Raw genomic sequence first — 16,053 nt, 5'->3', positions numbered from 1 at the left:
CAGGGAACGTTGCCGGGCGATACACGGCACTCGCACCTTCCCGTTCTCTGTCCGCGTGTTTAATTTGAAACGGGCGCCAGGAGAACGAGAAAGCGCAGACCCGCGCATCGTGAGAAGCACGCAACTAAGAGAGGGGGCGCGCGCGCGTCAGACAAAAGGCCGCCGATCCACCTCAACCCTCAGAGAAAATTTCTCTGAGTCGGGGAAAGACCCGACACACTCCCGCTCCACAAAATTAGCGGCGCGCGTATAGTAAACACAGCGCGAATCACAAAGCACAAAGAACAAGATAAATGTACTTAGCTGGCTGCGGAAGCAGCAAAGAAAGAGGAAGTTTCGTAGCCTCTTCGGTTTATATACTCTGTTCTCTATGGTTATCTTGTACATACTATGCTGGGATATGTTTTTCTTTTAACAATACCTTCTCCTATTGGCTGCTGTTTGAAAATAAAGCATAGAAAGAGAAGCATAATCTGAGCCTCCGGTCCTGACAGAATTTCTTGGTCTCCTTCAGGAGAACCCACAAAGTCTGGGTACCTCTAGAATCCCTAGGATGCTGGAAAAAAGGACGCAAATTTGGCATGGTTAGTTTATGTGGAGAAAAAGTAATGACTGCCCCAAATAGCTAAAAAAAAAAAGGCTCGGCACATGAGGGGAAAAGTCCTGGCAGCTAAGGGGTTAAGCTAGAAAAAAAACGTATTGCTCCTCCGGATCAGGCCTCACAATGTTTACTTCTCAGTAAGAGAGGCGAAGAAGTAAGACATCTTCTATGTCAATTCTTTCTGTCTGTTTCCGCGAGTGTCAAGCCTCGTTCTCAACGTTAATCTCTCCCCGTGGCGTAATGATTTGTCCTTGAGGCCCCGCTTGCTGATTGGTTGTTTGGAGGCTGGGTAGTTAGCGAGGCTTTGTCAAGTTTTCTCTGCGAGTGGGAACAGCAACACGAGAAAGCCACGACAAGAACCCGGATGTAGGGGGCTGTGTGAGTCCTGCAAACAGACCAGCCGGATTCCGAGGTGCCGAAGAGCCCCCCACTCCCCACCGAAGGGAGAGCGCCTTTGTTCGTTTGTTTGTGTGAGACCAAAGCAATCTCCTCCTCCTCCCTCGGTGTTTACCGCCTCACAAAGCAGCCTCCTGGGGTCTCAAATCACCTCGTTCTGTATTTTATGCTGTTAGAGCCCACTTTTCCCTCGGTTCATTGCGAGGTTGTGTTCCCCTCGTAGGGTCCGTAGTCCCTCACCGTCTCTGCCTTCCCTGGGTCGCTCCCGTAGTTCTGAAGACATGTATACCTCCGTGGGGGTGTTTTCGCCCCCTATGCAGTGCAGTTGAAAGGTTTTGCATTATAAAACCGTTTTCTGCTCCTCGTCTGAAAGGCGTGCATTGCTAATATCGCGCAAGTCTTCTCAGAAGAGCCCCAAGTACAAACTACAGCGCGAAGCCCCGGCCGCCCCGTTTCTCAGAAGGGACACTTTACCTTTGCGCCTCCGCAAGGGAGGGGGGTACCTTCCTCCACACCAGCCTTTCCTTCTTGGGACTCTTAGTTTGGCCTGGTAACGGCTGACCAGAGCCCCTGCATCTCTGGGTCTTGGGCGGAGCAGCGTACTTTCTTATATGTACATGAGGATGCCCAGGAAGCTCCTGGCTCCTCACAAACCCCTTTCTTCTCACTCACGCGTCTGGAGAGGTTCAAACGATTACTCGGCCATGAACGCAGCGAGAGGAGGCTACCGGGTCTTCTCGGCGAACTCGACCGCTGCCTGTACCGAGCTGGCCAAGAGGATTACAGAGTAAGAGCAGCAACTCTTGTACCTTCAATGTCTTGTTTGGTAGCTTGCGATCCTAATGTACGTATGCGTGGAGTGAACTTTGTTTCTGTATCTTTACTTATTTTAATCACAGCTTGGATGGTTTTCCTAGCTGCCTTTTTAATTGTGCCGCATAAAATCTTAACCCCCCTTTTTTCTACCAAAGACAGCCAAGGCTGCCATTGCGTGAATGTCCTACTGCCATCTTAGAGCCTGACATGACCATTTTAGTGGGGTTGACTTCCGGATTGTGCGTATAGGTAGCCACATCTCTGTAAACATTGACATAGATTAGGCGTACACAAGCATTTTACCCCTCAAGAGCATGATGTACAAATATCGATGCACACACATACAGACTGCAATGCAGTCATTCGTATTCACAGATTAATATACCAGCACATACCAAGTATGTTGACCAAACCCATAGTGTGAGGGCGCCCACCGACTCGCATATAGTTCACAGAGGCAGTCAGATATCGCACAACCCGGTGTAGAATTTCATACCTTCTAGGATAACACCAAGTGATGAGTGGCAAATCCGAGAAGGCACTCATGACTACTAAAGTGATGGTTGGCAAACGTTAGCTTGTCTGAGGATTACTAAATGATGAATGGAATATGTGCCAGTCTCGAGGGATTCCCGGTCAGTGGAGTACACATTTGGACATGTTCTACTTAATAATAATAATAATATCAAGCGATTATCACTGTATGGGAGTCTAAATATGTTCTCCAGTAGAGATCTTAAGATGAAACAGCAAAGGCTCAACTGTAAAATTAGGACTTATTTTGGCATGAACTGTGGGGAAAAAGTACACTAGCTTCCCATATAGAACTCTGAACTTAGGCCAGTTTATCGGAGTGTTTAGGATGTTGGCACTAAGCACTGCTTGCATGCATTCAACGTTTAGTGAGAGAATGAAGCAGTCATGTCTTTAGACCTGAACATGTTAGGGAAGGATAAGGGAATAGATGCTTACAATGGTTAACTGCCATTCCTATTTTCTTGAGCCCGTATTTGCATTAAAACAGTGGTCCACGAAGCTTAGTCAGTCTTTCAGTAATATTGGAAGAAAAATAGTTAAATACATTATTTCAAAAAGTGCCCACAACAGAGGAAGAATGGTACTGAAAAAGCAAGAGTAGAGGTTGACACGGTAAAGGGTATGTGTCCCATGAATATATGGAAAATGGGCAGGTAAGTCTTAATTAGAGCTATTTAAACTGAACTATTTCAAAAAGTTCTTTTATAAAGATCTATTGTTACAAAAGTACAGAACAAGCAAAGGTGGAGTTCAGGACTATACAGGGCTTGTGTTTTACAAGTAATCAGAAAATGGGCAGCCTAAATCATGCTTACAGTCTTTATTAAGTGTCGCATCCTATATTTCTCTGAGTGTACACTCACTATGCCAGTTCCTTGGAAGAGGATTCTGTTTCTCTTGCAGAGATAAATATATTATTAGAAAATTGAGGTAATGTCTGAATGCATAATTGATGCTGAGGAGATTCAAATTGGTTGCCACTTATTATTATCCTACTCCTACTGATATCACATTAGAATAGCACATGTTGGCGTGTGAACACCTATGAAGTCCTTAGGCTCTTTTTAGCGAACTCACTTCTCTTAAGGGCGTTTTTAGTTCTTATACTTATGACATCTTTGTCTCCTTGAAATTATCATGAATCAGTAATAACACGGAACACTCTGCACAGCCATTCTATCTTATTCTCCTTACATTATGTAGGACCATGGTTCAGTTCCTGCATCTTGTGACTAACGTAGCATGTGGCATTACTAGGTTTCTTTGTATAGACGTAGCCATTTTTGTTCAATCCTAATACATGGGATTCTGTAATCTCTGTTTAAACAGCTGTCTCTAATTTCTTTATAACCAGCAACTTGTGACGAACCCAGCCACCAATTTATAAAGGAAAGATGTGAGAACTCGACTGTTAAAAGGTATTACAGTTGAGTTCTGACATCACAGAGCCAGCAGCCGAGGTGAAAGTCATGTCTTGGAGCATGATTGAAGTAGCCGTTTAAAGCAACAAATAATGCAACATTGCTTTTCTTTCTTTTGCTCTGTTTTTAATAGCTTACAATGATAAGCAGAGAGAATATGTTTAGATAGAAAAAGCTACAACCTGCATGTTTCTGCACATATAGAACTCATCTGTGACTTGCAGTATTCTTATAATGTACAACATGGGATACTTTATCCATTATATAACTTGACTGTTAGTCCAGTTAGAACAAAAAAGAAACAGACCACAACTGCCAGAAACCACCATTTTGTACTAGGAACACAGGGCCTGCTTCACAAAGCCATTTGAGCCTTAAGTTATACGCGCACACATAAATGGCTCGATTTTATGGCTAAAAGAAATAAATAAAAAATTATCTTGCAGTTTGTAAATCGTTTTACTCATGTCCAGTATCACCCCAAGACCATGTACTTTGCCACATGAGGAAATCACACTCGTGGGTGTTCAAAGGCGTTGTTTGCTAGGGAAGTTTGTGATCACCCATAACCAAGTGAGCTTGTGGGTGTTCAAAGTGTCCTCTCTGACCCCTTTCCTCCTGGGAAAAGTCAAGATTTATTCCTGTCAAGGGTGGGAGTAAATATCTATCAGTGGTGGGAAGTGGAAGTAAATACGTGGAATTATAGGTGAAGGGTTATTCTGCTGGGTGCATGGGCTTTGGGTGATCTGTGACCAATCTCATGGTCACAGAAAGATGGTGAGGCAAAAGCCCACCTATGCCCTTAGCCCTTTTGTTTTTGCTGTTCACAGCTGCTGGCATTCTGCGTGTGTGATGCCAGAGAGAGAGGAGGAGAAAGCAGTGTTTTCTGATTTGCCCCGCCCCCAGACAGACAGAGACAGACACACACACACACACACACACCTCACCTCTTTGCAGCTCCTTGTAGCCGGTGCACAGGGATCACTGACCGCATTTCGGAAAAAGTAAAATAACAAAACAGTGTGGACAGAATATAATGTCAAAAATATTGGTTACCAAACAATCGAAGGTAAGCACACATAGGTAAGTATAGATGTACTATCCTTAACTCCACATCTAGATCAAAGGCATGTATATCGTCAAGGTAGATATATGTGAAGTTATATGTAGGTAAAGTTTGCTTACCTTTAGAAACTTACCTTCATGATATTTTTGACCTTGAAATTCTTAACACAATATTTTGCCCCATTATATTTTTATTTCTGAAGTTCTGTCTGACCACCAGTGCATAGTTCACCCTGCTCTCCTTCATACAGTGTAATTTGAACTGCAATGGGAAAAAAAGGACATCTGTGCAAAAGCAGTAACCCTATTGGCTATCAACCAAAAAATACAAATCTATGCTGTGCTTTGCAGCAGGCATATTAACCCTCAATGCTACCTTATCACGAGTCAAAACTGACACTGGGCAAACACTAAAGCTCTTCGGCAAGTACATTAATCACCAGAATTATCTTGGCATTATTATTGTGTGACAGCTGCTGGTCACACATATAACTCTGCTGCAGGTGCCTTTAACCCCATAAGAGATATTGAACTGTAGCTACCACCCCCCCCCCCCCCCCCAAATTCCTGAGGTTAGTGCCTGTTGCCACAGCGCCAGTGGCATCACCCTAAAGTTGGCTCGAAGCAAATGCTTTTTGCTCTGTTTGATACACAACTCACAAAACAGCAGACAGGGACGAGGGTGGCATCTGATCTCCTTGTCTGTGTCTTTTCACATGGCTTGGCTACCTGTGTGTATGCACTCTTTACACCTTAGGCTTCTTGTGTTTGCATGCTTCTCATATTTGCGTGCATCACACATTGGTATGAGCATTTTATATAACACAGTGTTCATTTTTTGTGAAAATCCCACACATCAGGTCTTTGTGCTCTTGTGCATCCCACACAATACTCATTTGTGACCTTCCACTATCTGTATTCACCTGTAAGATCTACACATACAAACACTATTTTCTAGTGTTTAAAAGTATTGCATTCAGCACTTATATTTGTATTAATCACTAACGCTTCTGAGCTTTGCCCACACACCTTGCTGCATATCCCAGTATGCCTATCTTCAGTGTGAGTATATAACTTACTACACTTCTTCTATATGTGTCTCACACAGAAGGCTCTTTCACATTTTAAGCATCTCTCGTCCACACAAACACTGTTGATCTCATTTTTGCAAACATCTACAAAACTAAGCTTATTCTTATTGCAAACTTGTCTCAGAGGGCTTCTCATGTTTATGTGCAAGATATGCCATTTGAGTGCACTATACGCTCATGTCATCCATCAGCAAACAATCTTCCCATAGTTTAGGCAACAAAAGTTTGGAGTTTTTATATTGAAGGCCCTTCAAATGTGTTGAAAATAAAGCCATTGTGTCTGATTTGCTTGACGGTCTATGTAAAAGATATATAGAAAGTAATGGATAACTACAAAACTATTCTGGAAACCCTAGAACAAATTTCCGAATTCCAAGATAAGTGACACGGTTTCTCCATGTGCCTGTGGTTTGCTGGCACAAGTTTAGAAAGCAGCAAACTTCCTAGGTGTTCAGAGCGGTCTCCAAGTACTGCAGCTTCTAGAATATTTGAATATAGTGCCAGCAACCTATATAATGACTACTACTAGCTGCTGGGAATGTAGCAAAAAGTACAATATTAAATCTCTGCTGTGATGGCTCTTCAAACAGTCTGCACAACTCCAATAATCAGCATAGTGTTTATACTGCTAAGTACCACCTTAATGCTATTGAACTGCCGTGGCTGTTGATTGATAAAGGAGCATCAGATTTTTTTTCAAACTATAACTGTCAGGGATGTTGAAAAAACTCGTACAGTTGTTTTTAACAGGTAATGGCAATGACACTATTGCTCAATACAAAGAAATTGACTAGTTGGTGCTTTCAGCTCAGTTAGCTACATTATCATATATATTGAAGTACTCTTCAGTCCTGGAACTGGTAAACATACTCCGATAAATGCTTTCAGCACAGAGAGCTTTCTTTACATAGGTTAAGCTCCTAAAGATCCTTTTAGTTATTTCAGTATCTTCTTGGAGGCTGAGAGAAGCTTTAGTGGTCCCCACCAACTGAAAACAAGGCTAAGATCAGCTGTGTCTCAGAAAAGACTGAATTGTGTTGCCATTGGCAAAATACATAAAGAGATGGTGGATGGATTTGACATACAGACATTAGCAAAATAATTTCTTCTGCATTGAACGATGCAAGAAAATATTTGATTTTTTTTTAACTTAAAGTTTATGATTTTATTATAGATTGCTGTAATAAGAAAGTTTCTAACTAGCCCATTTGCATTTTCATGTTTAGGAATGTCACTAAGAACATTTAGTTTGCTCTTCCTTTTTTTGCTCCCTCTTTTATTTGCTTGGAGCATGAAGATACAAGGTTCATAAACATATATTTTCACATTTGGTTTAACTACTTTGCAAATATAAATAACAATAAAACATACTGGCAAACTATGACAACATCCTACTTATCTCCTTATTTCACTTCAAAACTATTAGGTTGAGTACATTATCAGAGCCTGGAGTTCACAAAAAACTGGTGATTTGAATAGGGTCAATGGAAAGTCTCCAATGCGGTCTATGCCCCCCCCCCCTTTTAGAAATGTATTGTCTCTTTACGCCCCTGGCTGGGTGAAAATGTTTTCCCAGTGGAGAAAAAATGCCATTGTACAAAAACCATGGCATTCCAGTAGTCCCAATAGTATGCCAGCGCATATGTGTAGGAATTCTCAAAACCTTTCCTAAATGTGTATGTAAAGCAGCAACACTGTAGGTTAGGTTTTGATAAGTAACCTGTAAATTAGAAAGTTGCAAATTTGTACCTGTGCTATCTCGTAGAACTGTAAGTGTTAATGTAGGCATTCTTTTGGGGATGGTGTTTACCACAAATGACTAGATGTAGCACTCCCCGCTATGCACTGCAGTTTACATGGGTTGACTAACCAAGTAGATTTCTAACACTAATCGTGCAGTTGCTGCTTACTGTCTGTACAGTTTTACTGAGTTACAATTTTTTTTTCACAGCTTTTAAATCGATTGATGTTTTTCGCATTTTGCCATTTCACATCGCATTGCTTGACACTTTCTTTGGGCTATTCGAAAGTATTTGTAGTGTTCCTGAACTCTTATTTTTCTGCAAAACAATAACATGAAAATTATCTCGTTAGGTTCATTTTATTACGTTTTTGGCTATAAAAATTGATTGTCATGTTTTGAAGGTACATTTCTGTTTCCATGGTTTCAATAAACTACAGGCAAAGGTCTAGTTAAGTCTGTTATTCTTACATTCCCCAAAAGGAAGTCATCTATGAATGCAGTGAGCGGTATTCGTTGATAAAAACCTAGATCATATGTACACCTTGCATCATGCACAATTACTTCTGTGCCTCCCCTTTCCTTGGTACCAGTTGCTGGAATCGTGCAATATTTCAGTTTGTAGTTTGCACTTTATAAATAGTTGAGCTTTTACTACCACTTCAGTGAGAGTCTCTGCTTATGCCTGTGTCAATTTCAAGAAGTCCTGGGTATTTACTGGAGCTCTGTATGTTACTTCACACACTCTAATTAAACATATACTATAATTAAACAAAAATAAAAGCAGAACTATCTTGGTTCGTTAAAAGTATTGTAAAAAGTGTAAATCCTATTTGCTAGAATAAATTAAATTAGATGAGGTGTAACCTGTCGCATACAGAAGTATGGCCCAAGTTAATTGAAATCTGCCTGTGTTATATATAAGCACTTCAAAATTTCAGGAAAAATCAGCAGCCCTTATAGGTTGCCTTTGTTGGTTCAGCTCAGCAAAGACTCAACTATGAGTGTTACAAGGCCACAAACGTGTTATGCAAATGCCAAGTAGCAAAATCCACAAGCCTTCAGACAAACTTCAGGGCATAATGTGAAAAAGGAATAAATGTGGGTTAAGCTTGGAAGATAGGGAAAGAAGGATTCTCAAGAGATGCTAATAGCATCTTTGAGGGAGATTCCATCTTTCATGTCCCGAGGCTTGTTGAAGTGTACATATGTCACAACTTTTCCAGACACTTCAGAAAACAAATCTTTATGCAAGGGTGGTAAAAAGGAAACCATTACTCAAGATTGGCACCTTGACTCCTGCTTGGTGTATGCAAAACGAAAAAAAACTTGGGAGAATTTGTACTAATGTGGTGGGAAGTTTTTGTTTTTGCAGAAAATGGAGCTGGAACATTTTGCCCTCAATTAAAGGTGTGTGTTTGAGGCAGACCTAGAGGTAGCGTCCATTTATGTCATTGGCAGAGATTTGAGCGCCTCTCAGAATACAAGGGAATATGAGTGGTGCAAAGTACAGCAAGCATTGACAATAGCAATAGGTCTGCTTTATGAATAAAAGTGGATTTTAGATTATTGTTGGGTTTAGGCACTAATTAAATCATCGTTGCACTCATTCATCCATCCACCGACTCACTGTAAATTCACCCTCTGGCACAATCACAGTAAAACACACAAATTGAACAACCAACTAGTGCAAGATAAAAATATAAGTAGAAAAAAGAGAACCTGCTGCTGTCCCAACGCAGATTGCATATGTTTTCAATAACAAAAGTAAACATAGTAGATGGTGTCTGTCTTGCATTGGTATTGTACATAGTTTAAGGTTGTTTTAAAGTTCCAGCATGGGTGCCATATTTAGAATGAATGGTAAAACTGATGCATTTTGGTTGACAGCAGTCGTTCCCTACATCGGTAATCTTTGAGACTTCTTGTAATAAAATACTTTAACGAAGGTTTTATCAATGTACAAAACCAATCCATATTTAAAGGCCTTTTTGCTTTAACATATGTTATATGGTCATAAATCAGGCCTATTTGTTTTGCCATAACTTTTCTTAATAAACAGTTTGGAACTTTGGCATCTGCCATAACTTTTCCCAGCACACAAATCAGGCCTTTAGTTGTTAATCATTGGTGTAATCATTGGTTTGTCATTGTAACCAATTTGGGCCTACTGTACAGAGCGTAATAGTTCCCACAAGACAACTAACAGGTGTACATCATTAGCAATACAATTGGCAAAACAAAATTACTGTCTCTCCGAAGCGGGCCTAACACTGATTCTCAAAATTCAACTCTTCTATGCCCACTGTTTTTGAGACTGGGTAACCAATCCAAAAAATTGCTTACTACGATAATCTGAGATTCCAATTAGCAAAATACATATCTGTAGGCTTTGAAACAGGGTACTAAACCCCCCCCCCCCCAATGCCTATAAACGTTAGCATATGCTTTTCAACAATAAATATATCGAGCTTACTGTCTTCATTTTAATTTTTCATAATATTCAAGCCCATAACATCTGTCACTGACTTGTCACCATAACCGTGTCAGATCTACTGAGTTTGGCATAAACTTTCCCACAAAGCATCCACCAAGTGTACGGTTATAAAATTACAAACATATATACCAGAACACTTCCCTACTACAATAATCTGAGATACCATGTAGCAAAATGCCTGCATACAAGCTTAAGCACAATTTAATAACAACCTACCCTTAAAGGCCTATTGCCTTTAACACTTGCTTTTCACAACAAGTAAGTCAAGCCTACTGACTTTATGATAATGTTTCATAATAAACAGATCAAACCTAGGAATCTGACATATATTTTCCCAGAGAAGCGATGAAGCCTATAACCTTTACCATCTTGATCCCATAACCATTGCAGGCCTGTTCAAGCACACATAAACTGGCAACCATCACACAAAGTAATAGAATTACATATCTGTGGAAAAATACCGTTAGCAAATCAATATATAACTCCCCTCAACAGGGTTCACAAGAATCATCATAGTGAAAACCCTCAGGATTTACCAGAGTGAGTAACCACCACCAAGAATGTTGCATATTACGGTAACCTTTAACAGAAACAAAATACCTGTGTATAGCTGTAACACAATGTATTGAGTACCCACTGTTAAAGGCCTACTAGCTTTAAGAAAACCTTTTCACAATAAATAAAATAGCCTACTGCCTGTCATCTTTTCATATATATGAGAGGGAGAGAGAAACACATGCGCCTTAACTAAACCAGTCCCATTATTTACACTGTTAGCTTTCCCACAAACAACCATCAGACACAGTCATAAAATAACAAATGATAGTTGGCTAGACTATCTCTCTCAAGAGGGCATTACAAGGATTCTCACATAACAAAGCTTCTTCGTCCACAGTTTGTCACATGGGGTAATCAACACCAAAACTCTTGCGTGCTTCAGAAATATGAGACTGCCTGTGAAATATTCTCCTGTGCAGGCTTTATTATTTTTTTTTTTCCCCCCAAGAGTAAAAACAATCCACCCCTAAATGAATTGATGCTAACATATGCTTTTCACAATAAATAACTCGGGGCTTCTGTCATTATTGTAACATTTCATGATAAACAGATCAGACCTATTGCCATTGTTATTGGCTTGCCACCACAGCCAACGCATTCCTGCTGATACTGAGTAAGCTTTTCCATAAACCTAAAAGTTCAGTAAAAACACTTTTTTCAGTGGAAGCACACAACGTTTGACCAATGAAATCCTGTACTCAGAGAAGCAACATGTGGTTGGAGCCCGATCCCTTCTCATAATGGTGAAAGCTGTTGTTTTTATTAATCACATAAGGTAAACGAAAGCTGTGCAGTCCAGCCAGACCCCAATGAAAGGAAGCCTGTTGTTCTCTGCATGAAAGCTGAAACTGGGGCAGTTCAGCTTCAGCATGCATCAATAATGACATAAGCAGGACTACACTGTGGTGAATAAGGAGCACAATTGTAAATGTTTTGAGTGGGTCAGCCCAGAGCCCGATCCAATCAAATGTTCTTGTGAAAGTGATTTGCAAATGTTGGCACAGGTATGCAGAGGTCGAAGTGACTTCTACCTGCAGACTCAGCAATGAATGTTGTCAAAGTTTTCTACAATGTTTGCTCAGTGGGTCTTTGGAAATCTATCTATTTTTTATGTATAATGAAACCCAATGCATTACCATTTTGAAAGTATAGAACGTAGTATGTAAATAAGTGGTAAAATCCTATTTTTGTCACCACAAAGATGTCCTATTGTGCTGGCATAATTTGCATTTTATAAATAAGACTTGCTTTTTGCTTCCCCTCTTCTTTACCAGGTCTTTCCGAATTCTGTTACAGATTTTTGCAGCCACTTCTCCAGCTTGTAGATGTTAAATGCATTTACCACAATTCCTGTTAAAACTTTTTGTTATCCACTCCCCCCCCTCCCCTACCCCAGCAAGTCATATTGTGACCCTTATCGGAGAGCAACACCACCCACTGGAATACCATCCCCGTCAATGAAAGTAAAGTAATAATTGATAATAAATGTATCACTAATGCAGGTGGTCATCTAATATTAACTTGTCTTTAGGCATTCCATTCATTTATCAACCTGGGAAGGCTAAAGATTGAGTCATATCTGGCTGGGTTTGTTGCTGTAAACTTCACTGCCAGTGTGAGTTTGTAGGTCAAGCGCGCAAACACTTTGACCTGTTGTAAGTATTGTGGCCCATCACTTTTACTCATTCGTGGGCTTGCCTTTCAAAAATCCCTTGATGTCATTGGCAGTTGCTTTGTTTGTCCCGTATAGGAAAGGTTTTGTTACCACCTTGCAGACTATCCCTGTTACATGGATAATTGCATGATTGCCGATGTACTTCAGTGTGGGTGAACCTTCTTTTTTTTTTTTTTTTTTTTTTTTTTGTCTCTCCCCTTCGTGCTCCATGGCCCTCTCAGCGCCACCAGCGCAAACTCCTTCTGCGGTATTGCAGCACTGGTCACATTGTTCACTCTGTTACCTAATCAGTCATTTCTTTTGGCTCTCCCCTTCACTCTCCATAGCTTTCCCAAAAATACTTATATTTGATGAATGCTTTACTAAAAAACACAGATATCTGCAACGTGGCTCTCCTGGCACAGCAGGAGATCAGACACCACAATATTCACTGCACTTGGGAAAAGGTGCCCCATAGTGCTTTGCAAGCATTCTTTTTCGAAACATTTTTGCCCATAACTTAGCCTGTGGTGGTCCTAGGACAATGGGACCACCACCAAAACATTCAGCATGACACATTCTTGCTGTTTAAGACATGTTTTGGTTCCCACACTAGGTTAGTGGGGACCCCAAAATATTACCTCCCAAACCACCCCCTCACCAGGCTCCCACCCCCCTTGCACAACTACCCCTCCCCCAAACACACACATACCCTTCAGTCCCTTTTTTAAAACTTGCGTATGGCAGGAACTTTTGTTTTACAGCTTTGAGTAGTTTGTATTTTAAGGGCCTTAGTATTGCAGTAGGTCTGCTAGACCTGAAAATTTGTAAGGCACTAAGCCCTCTAGGGGCTAAATTATATGGTTGCTCTATATTACTTTGTGCCATTCTATTTTCCTGTGGTTATGCCCTCTAGGGACTAATTATATGGCTACATGACCATGTTTCTTACAAATGATATTTTATTTTGGTGTTTTCTAGGGGCTGTTCTGAGCATTAGTCAATATACTACAGTATTTGCTGCATTCGGTCGTCCCATAATGCTTTGCATGTTTGCTCATAACTCAGCCTGTGGTTGTCCTAGGACAATAGGACCACCACCAAAATGTTCACCACAGTCTGCTCTTTCTGCTTAGATACTCTTGGGGTCCCTCTGGGTCCCCCCACTAGGTTAGTGGGGACCCCAAAATAATAACCCCTCCCTCCATTCATTGACTTTGTAACCTTCCTCATGGTTGGAATTTTTGCTTTACAGCTGAGAGTAGTTTGTGTTTCAAGGGTCTTGTTTGTAATATCATTGTAGTAGACCTGCTAGTCCTGAAAATATGTAATGTACTGCACCCTCTTGGGGCTTGATATATGGTAACATGACTGTTTCTTACAAATCTTATTTTCATTGTGGTGTCCTCTAGGGGCTGTCCTGAGCATTACAGTCTAATGCCAAACATTTATTTATGATAAGCTTTTATTGGGTTTATATAATAACAGTATATGTCTTATTAATCTCTCCTTATTGTAATTATGGCCATGGTTCAGGCCAACTTAACATCCTTATTACACTATTACTGTTTGAACACTCTTGATATGTTTGGGTGACCCCTCTAGTTTTTCTCTCATTACTTTTCCATGGCTGACTTGTCGTCGTCGTCTTCTTTTTTTTTTTTTTTTTTTTTTTTTCTTTCAGAATTGTGTTAGTCAGCCAGGAACTCTGATGATGGGGTGGTGAAAGTGGTATTCTATTGTAATTAGCATGGCAGATTTAAATTAGGATGCTAAATGGCAACATTTTCATTTTTGGCTGCAGATAGAGGAAGAAGTTAAATGGAAGTGCTTTAGTTATATGCAGGGCCACTGGAATTACGTGGCAAGAAAATACCAAATTATGAGGCAGTGTTGACCAATTTATGGGGCAAGAAAAGTCAAGTTATGAATTTACAAAGTCCAAAGCTCTAACTCAAGCGAATGCAAAACTCATTGCATTACAAATGCTTGTTTGCATGGAGATTCTTCAGCAGGCTTACATGAAAGCAAATGTGGGTTATGGAAGACATTCAAGTCAACAGCTTGTGTGGAATTGAAGTTTAGCAACTGCTGCTTTCAGTGTTTTGCTACAATCTTGGTAATGGCCTTTATGAGCCTTTCCAAATGTGTTCACCCTGCTTTAATATACACACCCATACATGGGTTGCCGAAGTGGAATGGTTTTCAGTCTTACTTTATCAAAACCATTCAAAGGCGGCTGCCTATGCTTACATGTGCATGCAGAATTGCTGGCACCTTGCAGTGTTTTTTGACAAAGCATATCACAAGCTATTATAAGATGGCTTCACGTTTCCCTTCACATACATTCCAGCATGATTTTTGTTATACTTAAGCAAAGGAAATGGGCATTGGCAAGGCCAATAGCGCTGCATCCAAAGTCAGACCTAATGCCTTTGCCAGTCCTTGTTTCATTTTTTTCTTTATCGATTTCTTGTTTTTTTTTTAAATGTCATTTTGGAAGTTTCCTACTGAATGTCAATGGATGTGGATTCGGATAAGTGATTTCTTAAGGAGAGAATGTGACCAGATGGATACATTTCAGACTTTCGATTTTAAAGGCTTGGCTTTGATCATATGGAAATTCATTAATCTGTATGCCGCAAGGTTGTGGAATTCCTTTAGCTCGATGCCCAGGGGTCAAGGACAGCAAGTTTTCATGTTTATTTTCTCCATGGGACAAGTAGACCCAACCCCCCTGCCGCAGCAGCACAAATCCTTCGGCTGCCAGTTTACAGGGAAGGGAACTGTCTGTAGTTCAGGTAATATTTGTGTCTATGTGTTAATACTGTTTGAACGTGTATTTATGGTTCATTAATGCAAAGCCTTTATTATTAAGGTGCGCACTCTAAATAAATCCTGTAAAGTCATTCTGCACTACTATAGTGGTTCCAGTAAAAAGCATTTGCAATGCAGTGGGTCTTGCGTTTGCTCAAGTTAAAGCTATTAGCATTGTAAACTCCTAACTGGACTTTCCTTTCCACATAAAGTGAAAATGAAAAGTAAAACAGTTTCACATAAGCGAGCCGACGGCCGCCATGAACGCAGAGCAGACACACAATTGGAAACAGAAGTTCGCTTGCAGGGAAACGTATTGGCAAAAGTGCTATTATCCATATAACCTGCAAAAGTACTAATATCCATGTAACAGGGTCGATGTCATGCAAAGAGCTCGACTAGTGCCCATCGATATCGTGCTGCCTAAGAAATAAAGAGAAAAAGTAGCTCAGAAACCGTACCGAAAACACAGAGCCTTGTATGTTTTCAGTAGTTGTCCGGTTCGCTCGATGCGGGTTAAACACCAGAAAAGGCAAGCCCACGGACCAACCAAACTGATGAGCGTGGTTAAAAGCCCACATAGAAATTGCACCAGGGACAGAGCACTTTGCGCTCGACCCTAAAAAGTGTAAATACGTTTGAAAAGTTTAACAATATTAGGCTACATATAACGCTCCCAGAATGCTCTTTGATTAGATGCAAATGTTTGCAGAAGTTTGTAAGCAAAATTGATGATTCTTTCCTTTCAAAATAAAATGTTCAGAAAAAAATGCAAATAGGAAAAAATTGTTTTGCTAAATTACTGTGAAATTGTAGGTACCATTGCTTTGAAGCATTGTTTAGTAAAATATGCTGCAGA

At 40.4% G+C, this 16,053-nt stretch overlaps 1 protein-coding gene across 2 annotated transcripts in view; it reads left to right on the top strand.

The window, feature by feature from the left end:
• The first annotated feature begins 901 nt into the window (after positions 1-901).
• The window catches only part of PRPSAP1 (phosphoribosyl pyrophosphate synthetase associated protein 1), a 168,557-nt gene continuing 153,405 nt past the window's right edge, over positions 902-16,053 (top strand). For both annotated transcript variants that reach the window (XM_069200221.1, XM_069200220.1), the window contains exon 1: positions 902-1,784. In XM_069200221.1, the coding sequence (XP_069056322.1) occupies positions 1,609-1,784 (176 nt within the window). In that variant the 5' untranslated portion in view covers positions 902-1,608. The remainder of the gene's footprint in view (positions 1,785-16,053) is intronic.

The sequence above is a fragment of the Pleurodeles waltl genome, chromosome 7 (assembly GCF_031143425.1).
Source record: "Pleurodeles waltl isolate 20211129_DDA chromosome 7, aPleWal1.hap1.20221129, whole genome shotgun sequence".
In the NCBI taxonomy this organism is placed as follows: domain Eukaryota; kingdom Metazoa; phylum Chordata; class Amphibia; order Caudata; family Salamandridae; genus Pleurodeles; species Pleurodeles waltl.
Note: the sequence above shows the minus strand (reverse complement) of the source record. Positions and strands in the feature narration are given on the sequence as shown.